Source organism: Pithys albifrons, chromosome 10, assembly GCF_047495875.1.
Source record: "Pithys albifrons albifrons isolate INPA30051 chromosome 10, PitAlb_v1, whole genome shotgun sequence".
NCBI lineage: Eukaryota > Metazoa > Chordata > Aves > Passeriformes > Thamnophilidae > Pithys > Pithys albifrons.
In genome coordinates, this window is record NC_092467.1 from 7,093,961 (window position 1) to 7,102,703 (window position 8,743).

At 57.5% G+C, this 8,743-nt stretch overlaps 1 protein-coding gene across 1 annotated transcript; it reads left to right on the forward strand.

The window, feature by feature from the left end:
• Positions 1-1,216: 1,216 nt before the first annotated feature.
• Positions 1,217-2,775, forward strand: IER5 (immediate early response 5). Its single transcript, XM_071565000.1, has one exon. It carries the CDS (start codon positions 1,446-1,448, stop codon positions 2,160-2,162), a length of 717 nt encoding a protein of 238 aa, XP_071421101.1. The 5' UTR covers positions 1,217-1,445; the 3' UTR covers positions 2,163-2,775.
• The last annotated feature ends 5,968 nt before the right edge of the window (positions 2,776-8,743 follow it).

Genomic DNA, 8,743 nt, shown 5'->3' on the forward strand with positions numbered 1-8,743 from the left:
TAGTAATTTCAGACAGAGTGTGACAGGTTTGGTGGAGGAGGTGGACATTTTGACATGTCAACCCCCAGGCTGACATGCTGTTGTGTCCAACAACCAGAGAGTGGCATTTGAGGTTTTCCAGCTATGTTGGAGCAGGAGGAAAACATCCATTTGGTCTGAGTGTGGGGTTTTGGGTTTGGGTTTTTTTTTTTTTTGGGAAGAAGGCTCTTGTTATGTCAACTCTGTCTTGATGTGGCTGAATCTTCACCTGTTTTTTTTTACAGCTGTGACCAGCCACCCTCTTGTCCTTCCAACAAATCAGGATGTGGTGGCAGATCCTGCTAGTAAACCATCATGGCAGACTATGGCTTTTCTTTGGGGAAGTCTGTGGATTAATCCCTTGGAATAAATGGATTGAAGCAAGTTGTCTCTGGGAACGGAACTGATACTCTGAGGCAGCACACACTGAACTTCCTTAATTTGGGCCCTTTCACTTCTCTCCTTGCAGGTGGTTGTTACTCGTCAGTGGAAGAAGGAGGGTCCCTACTCCAAGCCCTGAAACACCCTCCAAGCTGTCTTGGAGGCTTTCCTGGTGCCTGGAACTGTGTCTGGGGGTATCTGTGTTGTCCCCTGTGTCCCCCAGCCACCAGGCTGGTCCTGCCACCAGCTTTCACAGCTACAGCTGAGTGAGGTTTCAGTTCCCAAACAAAGTGCTCCAGTCTCCCATGGTCCCCTGGAGGTGCTGATGGCTTGTTGTCCTCCCCCATTCTCCCTTGTAACCCTTCCCACACGCTTTGTGGATCTTCCTCTTCCACCCTGGGCTTTCTAAAAGCTCTGCTGCCTTGGAGCAGAATTCCGCTTGGCAGCTGGGCAGGGATGGTTTTCTGCTCCATGTCAGGGCAGATTTTCCTTGAAATACTCAAAGACACATTTCCCCCTCCAGCCAGCACCAACACCAGTTCATTCTCTAACACAAGAAGACATCAGAGACAGGCTGAAATTGTGGGAATAATTTCTAACCCGAGAAAACAGGGGTTGCTCTTGGTTTGATTTGTTTGTTTGGTTTTTTTTTCCCCAGGAACGTTTCAGTCGCTTTGGCCAAAATTCCCACCGCTGCCCATGTGAGGTTCGGTGAACCCAGGGGGGTGCAGCCGCCGGTGTGGACCCCACCTCCCGCCGTCTGCTGGCGTTGCCGCTTTAAGAGCCCTCTCCGCGGGGCGAGCTTTCGAACGCGCTGCCCTGCGCTGCCATTGGCCGGCGCGGGCGCGCGGGGGCCAGCCGGCGGTTGGAGCGGCCGGCGGCGCGCCCTGATTGGCCGAGGCGGGGGCTATATAAAAGACGGCCGGGCGCGTGGGCTCGCTCAGTCTGCGGCGCGAAGGGGCGGTGTCGGGATCTGGGGCGTGGCGCGGATTCCCCCTCGGTCTGGCGCGGAATTTCCCCCCACCTCGCCCACCCGGGTTTCCCTCATGGAGTTCAAGCTGGAGGCGCACCGCATCGTCAGCATTTCGCTGGGCAAGATCTACAGCGCGCGGGGCCAGCGCGGCGGCCTCAAGCTGCACAAAAACCTTCTGGTGTCGCTGGTGCTGCGCAGCGCCCGGCAGGTCTACCTGAGCGAGCCGGACTGCCCGCCTGAGCCGCCCCCCGCCGCCGCCGGGCCCCCCGAGGAGGAGCCGGCGCCCCGCACCGTCTCCTGGGCTGCTGAGCCGCCGCCGCCGCCGCCACCGCCGCCCCCGCAGGACGAGGTGGGGAGAGACTGCCAAGGGCCCCGGCCGCGGCGCTGTTGCTGCGGCGAGGAGAACCGCGGGGGCTGCGCCGGGGCCCCCCCGCCGCCGCACTGCCCCCGCAAGCGGAGCGCCGGCGAGCGCGACCAGGCGGGCTCCCCGGTGAAAAAGCCCCGCCGCGAGGAAGAGGAGCCTCCGCCGCCACCGCCGCCCTCGCCGCCGGGCGAGCAGGAGGACATGGAGACGGGCAACGTGGCCAGCCTTATCAGCATCTTCGGCTCCAGCTTCTCGGGACTGCTCAGCAAGGAGCCCAAGGGCCGGCGGCGGCCGCCCCTGGACGGCGGGGAGGCGGCGGCGGGCACGGCGCCCGCCGAGGCGGCCACCGAGCCGGGACAGATCTGCTGCGATGAGCCGGTGCTGCGGACCCTCAACCCCTGGAGCACGGCCATCGTGGCCTTCTGAGGTTTCTGTCGCAGAGACTGGCCCTTCGCCGCGGGATGGGGGGCCCAGAGGTGACACCCACCCAGCGCCGCGGGGCTCCGGCGCCGGCCCGTCCCGGTGCCCTGCTCTGCCGCACGGGAAGGAGGGACCGCGGGGCTCCGGCGGCAGCACTTCCCCGTTCCCCGCCGGGCCCCGGTTGCCGGCACCCGCCCTGGAAGCGCCCCCGGCCCTGCCCTCCCGGAATTCCCCTTCCCGGCCGGGCCGCCGCCCTCCGCGGCACCAGGAAAAGGCTCCTCGGCCGCCGCCGACCCCGGGGGCGCCCCTGCGGGGTGGTATTTTAAGCTTGGGAAGTATTAAGTTTATTAAATAAAAGTCTCTATTTTGGAAAGGTTTAGGTCAGGATTATTACATGGTGCTTTTAAAAAGTGTTTTATTGAGAGAAACAAAGTTTACAGACGCTCTGACGGAAAGTCCTTGAGCCTGTTTGTTAGGCTTGGTAACTCCCGGTCTTTGTTGTATAAAGGCTTGGGGCTCCCGTAGGGATTTTTGTACAGTGTTCTCCTTCAGTGATGTATCATGTTTTGTATAAATGTAATTCTACGTGTACAACACGTATTAAATATTTTCAACTGTACGAGCCTAGTTCCTGTTTGTGCCCCGCTGGCTCGGGGGGGAGGAGGGCAGGCAGCAGCCGGGGTGTGGTTCTGCATGTCTGTGGCTGGATCCACCCTGCCTCGCCAGAGGCTTGGGGAGGGTTGGAGTCCAGCTCCTCCGGGAGCTGGGAAAGAAAGGGAACTTCTGTCAGGGAGCCTGGAGTCCTTCGCAAGGTCCTCCAGGTGCTCCCATTGCTCCTCTGGCTACAGCCTCTTCCCGGGGCTCGAGCTGCCGTGGCATTTAAGGTCTTGTTCTCAAAGTACCTAATGTGCAAAGTCATTGTCTGTGGGTGGAAAGCGGTTGCTAAATCCCCCAGGAGCGCCTGGGTGCAGTCTGACCTGGCCTGTGACACGGTCAGGCTCTGCACTGGCCTCCAGTGTTGCCAGCTCAACGATCGGGATTTGGGGCTGTGTCGTTTTGTTCTGGTTGGACACAGCTACTGCTCTGCCAGAAATATTTTTCAGTGCCTCTGCTGTTACTTGTGGGATAGTTCAAAAGATAAATACCAGGAGGTGTGTTTTCTCCCCTCTTTTTCAGTATCAGTAAAGCTATAACTGGGTTAAAGTTCCTGCTCTTAGGAGTGGGGAGAAAAGTTTGGCCTTGGCTTCATAGTGACTGGAGTGCCCCAAGGCGTTGTAATTAGACAGAATTGTGGGGGAATTTTTTTCCCTGCTTCTTGCTGAGAGATTCACTAGAGGCTTCTCTGCGCCTAATTAATGAACTTTTCAACTGAGGATTGCATCTCTGGCAAGTCGAAGATGTTTGTGTGCTGTGAAATGCAGCCTGGGATATTTGACTGAACCTTGGGAGCCTGTCTCAGTGGGAGGTGAGGGGGTGACCACTGTGAAGGTCTCTGCTCCCAGCTTTGTCTATGCTGGAATAGGCATGTGGAGAGCAGTTCTGACACTGATCAGATGGCTGACACTGGGCTTGTATGCTGGGGGTTTCACACCTTTCTGTGAAAACGAGACATCCTTGGGTAATGGAGGGAGAAGCTGCCTGGTCTGGGGTGGCTTTGAGGAAGGTCTCTTGCTTTGTGTACAATTCAGTTAGCTCCCCATTCTTAGGTAAAAGCAAAAGTCCTGCCATCTTAGTTTTCTTGATAATTGCACTTAGTGATGACACACAATTTTAGTCTGGTAGACAACACAAGGAGATGGTGTGTGATGAGACATTTCAGTTGGTGACCTTTGGGAGGTGATGGGAAGGGACTGTCCTAGCTTCATTTCTGCAGGTGCTCTCTAGGAGAATTCCACAGTCAGACTCCCCTCCCAAGGGAAATGGGATTACCTCAGAATCTCTCCAGTAAATGGAGAGCAGCAGGAGGAGGGGGGCTACAGAGGACTATACCACCAGCTCTCCTGCTGCCTCATGAAACACCCTTGTTTGAGGGCCAGAAGCTGGGCTGGAAGGATGGAAAAAGCCTCCTGCTCCTGTACCAGCAGTTTCCTTCCCAAGGCCAGGAAGAGCAGGTTTCAGTCTTGCTCCCTGTCTACCAACAGCATCTCCATGGAACTGTCTGTATGGTTTTCCCCACTCCCAAATTCTGAAATGGGATGGGGTCACTCTTGATCTTGGCATTTCTAAAGGTTTTCTGGGCATCCAATCCCTGAAAGGTCCCCTAGTTCTGTTGGTTCATATGGCCCTGGTATCACTGCACAAAGACCCAACCTCCCTCTGGCACTGAACACCAGCCGCTTGTATCTATTCTATCTTCCAGAGAAAAGTTGAGCAACAGCTTAATTGCTGCTGGCCTCTCAAAACAGGGCAGAGACTGCCCAGAGATGCCCACGCAGCTCCCTCGGGCTCATGTGACCTCCTGTGGAGCTACCTGAGGTGAGCGAATTCTCACATCCCCGCTGATGGCCACGAGCTGTGTCCCTGAAAGACCCGGCCCAGCTCCATCTGCTGTGCCGACACACGCCTCACTCGCTCCTGTGGCTGTGTTTTTATGACGTGTGGGGTTTGCTCCCTGGGATGTGTGTGTCCCTAGGGAGCCTCAGGCTGCTGTGGCTGAGGGGGCTGGAAAAAAATAATGGAGACAGGAGAGTTGCCACTGGCTTGTTACAGAGGGGTCTGCAGCAAACAAGCCTCAAGTTGAAAAAGATCCATTATAACAACACTGTGTTCCTCTTGGAATCAGTTTTTCTGCTCTGTTTTGTTCTTTTTCTTCACCCAGTGTCTTTTAATTCCTATAATCACTTTCACCTAAACAGGGTCTGTTTTCCTTAATTCATCTCTTCTGTCATGCTGCTTCAACCCCTGGACTTCTCCTTCTGCTAATAGTGCTGTAGAAGTGAGGGTGACAGATGGGACAGCTGAGCAAGGACTGGGGAATGAGCTTGAGGGGAGGCGAATGACCCAAACTCACTGCCCAGGCCAACACCAAAAGAGGGAAGAGAAGTGCGTAAATAAGCCAGATAAAAATAAAAACTTCCATCACTTGGAAGAGAGAGTGACTCCTATGGAAACTGCCTCACGGGGTCGAGGAGGATATGACTTAATGGGAAGATGGCACGATCCTCACCTTCCGAGAATAGCAACGAGCTGTTGGAAGCGCTCTCCGGGGCTGCTGCCCTTCCCCCAGTTGGGGTCAGGTCCCGTGGGAGAGGAGAGGTGCTGGGAAAATCCCTTCGCACAGCCGGAGGGTGGGATAGATGCCGTAGGCGGGGCAGAGAGAGCCGGAACTGTGGCAGGGTGATGGTTGGGAAGGAGGGCAAACAGCAGGCTTTCACTTTTCTCCTGCTGTAATCGCCCAGGAGCGATCCCTGATTGAAGCTCCGGGTGGGTGAGCTGCGTCTCTCACCTGGGATACCTCCTGGGAAGAGGGAACGATTTAAAACCGGCTCTCACCAATCAAGGAGTGTTAATGGTGTGAATCATCCCGACTATTAAAGGTGTCTGGCCCGGGCCAGGTGCCAGCAGAGGCTGGGGGATACCCGCGGGGCTGGGAGGTGATGGCAGTGAGGGGCTTGCAGGAGGCTTCTCGTTTCACTCCGTCTGCTCTTGCTTGCTCCTGGCCTGATGCAACCCAGCATCACCCGCCCATCCCTCCTCTCCTGGGGCAGGGGAAGGGGAGGAAGGCCCTGCACACTCATTGCTGCAGCATCCTGTGTCAGCGCTCAGGAATCCGTCAGGCTGCTGGGAGGGAGGCGGGAGGCAGACCAGCAGCAGGGCTGTGTGCCTGCTGGGGCCTCTCCCAGCCTCGGGAACCACGGGGAGCCCGGGGGTACTGTAGCATCCCTGGGGGCTGTGTGCCTGCTGGAGCTTCTTCCCACCTGGGGAGCCCAGGGGTACCACAGCAGCCCTGGCACGATGCTTTGCCTTTGGCTAATCTACAGGACAGGTGTTGGTTTTTCTTTTTTTTTGGCAAGGAGGGATGCAGGAGCACTGTGGCACACTACCGTATACTTAAATGATCGCTCCAAAGGCTGGTGAGAGGCATGCTTGGATCCCCCCAATCCTTGTGCTGCTGCAGGACTTGCATCTGCCTCCAATGTGCTGTGTTTGCTGGTGATGCTCTGCCAATATATATTTAGGGTGGGTGGAGGGACCCCAGTCCCCAGGAGGCTGGGAGGTTCTTGCAGGGGAGCAGGTCTTGTCCTTGCTGCTCTCCCTGCGCAGGGAGAGGCTCCGTATTTTCCTCAGCAGGGTGCTCCAGCTCAGGGGGAGACGGAAGGCAATGAAGCTTCTTGAGAGAGCTGAGTCTCGCAGAAAATCCCCGGCCTTCTCCCAGGGAGTATCCAAAGCCTTTGTGACGCTGGAGTGGGGCAAAGAGAGGGGTTGGCACTGTAAGAGGATGACTGGACCATGGAGAAGCTGGCTGGAAGGTGCCCAGAGCTGCCTTGGCATTGAGGGACCCCAATGAGGCAGAGCTATTCCAGGCCAGCACTTTCTCCAGAGGCCAGGGTCAGGGGCCAGGCAAGCGCTGGGATGCGGCGACAAACACAAACTCCCTTCTCCTGGTCTTCTGGTTGTGATTTCTGCTCCCGACATGCAAACCCTGCGGGGCCCCCCTCCCCTCCCCTCCTTCTCCCCAGCTGGGCAAGGGCTGGCCTGGCTGCCTAATGAAATGCAGAGCTGCTTGGGAGAGCACGGGGAAAAAAAAAGGCTCTGTTTGAGGTTTTGTGCCTCTGGTTTCCTCTGGCCCTCTCTCCCAGCGGGGTGATTTATTGGTGATGGAGCCTGGGGAGAGGGGGAGGGAAGGGCTTAGAGCTTCAGGCAAATAGTCATCCTGTATTTCCCAAGCACTCACGAGAGGCAAAGGGAAAATGGGAGGAGAGGGAAGTTAACTGCCAGAGCAGGGGCTGAGTAGGATCATTTACTGGAGCTGAGCTCTCCTGAGCTCCCAGCTCCTCTGAGGTGGTGTTGAGTGCTTTGCACACCAAAGGATTGACTTTGTCCTTGATGCCCTCTTCCTCCATTCCAATTTCCCCACCTTCTTTCCATCCCAGCTTCCCTGCTGGATGGGCAGTGGAGTGCTGAGACCTGCCTGCAGGTAGCTGGACTGGCTCTTCTAGCCCAGCCCAGCCTGCAGCGCTTGCTCCTCTGGTGCAGCTGAGGGGGACAGCTCATCCATTCTCCCTTTCCCAAGGGAAGCCAGCTAGACCTTTCCCAGGCTCGTGGAGAAATGGAGGTGCTGGTTGCCACTGACCTGTTTTCGGGCACCTGCGTGCCCCAAAAGGCACTGACTGACATGCTGCGACCTGCCTGGCTGCAGATGCATTTGCTGCCTGCAGCTACTCTGGCTCAGAGTAGACCAGGCTTTCGGTTCTGCCGTGCTGCTCTGGCACTGCCAGCAGCGAGCTCTCCTTCTCCTGTGGGATGCTCCAGTGTGCCAGGCTGACCTGCAGGAGAAGCAGTCAGGGCTGCTTGTTGTTCATGCTCGCTGCTCTGGTTGGGAACGTCTGTGGTTTCCTAGGGGGAAGGTCTCCTCCTCCTCCCTCTCTTCGCCTCTGCTGTCAGTGTCTGACCTCAGCTGTCGTCCCTGGTGGTGCAGGGGATTAATCTGAGCCTCGGGACAGGTTGAGGCATGTCCAAGGCGGAGGAGAGCTTCATGCATACAGACATAGAGGAAGGAACAAAAACAATTCACAGGGAAATATTTTCCTGCTGCTTTTCCTGGCAGCGAGCAGAGCGGGAGGAAAAGACCTCACTATAAACTGCTTGCGGGAGACTCTCCAGCCCTAGATCTGTTTCCCTTTAAGCTTCTAGCACCCCGTGAAGCTCAGCCCTCACCTCAGACCCACACGAGGGATAGCACAAAGGGTGCTCTGCCCCCTCGAGGTGCCACTCAGCATCCACGGGCTGTGCTCAGACAAGGCACTGCCTCTAACACCCGCTGCCTGCCAAGCTCCAGGGTGCGCGGAGCCAACCCAGAGCATTTAGAAAGCCAGAGGCGGGAACCTCCCCACGGCGGAGCAACGACAGGGTCTGCGGGTGGACTCTGCCCTTTGCCTGCTCCGGCCTCAGCCGCCCTCGTCCTCCTCCTCCTCCTCTTCCTCCTCCTCCTCCTGCCTTGTTTGCTTTGGCAGGTCCTGGGCTTCACCCTGCCAGTGGCGTCCTGCGGTGCCGGGTCAGGCGGAGCGGGGGGAAGCCGGAGGAGCGGGGAATGGAGAACAGGGAGGGAAATGAAGAAGCAGGCTGGGCGGCTGGGACACTCCGGCCCTGCCGCAAAGGGCAGGAAGGACGCGGCTTGCTCGGAAATCTGCAGGGTGGGCAGGGACAGGCAGGAAAGGAGAACGAGGACAGGAAGCAGGGAGCATGTTCAGAGTGGGATGCAGAGGTGGGAGCCCCAGTACTGCCCCAGGCTTGGTCTATGGGAGTGCTGTGGGTGCCTGCTCCTCTCAGCCCTGGACTGGGAGGTCTGGCATGGGGTGGTGCCCTGCTCCCTTCCTGGAACAGAGGATGCTGGCAGTGTGGCACAGCAGCAGGGGATCCCCACAGCA

Bases quoted from the DNA above. Each gene is read 5' to 3' on its own strand.
- IER5 (XM_071565000.1), top strand. From the start codon at position 1,446: ATGGAGTTCAAGCTGGAGGCGCACCGCATCGTCAGCATTTCGCTGGGC.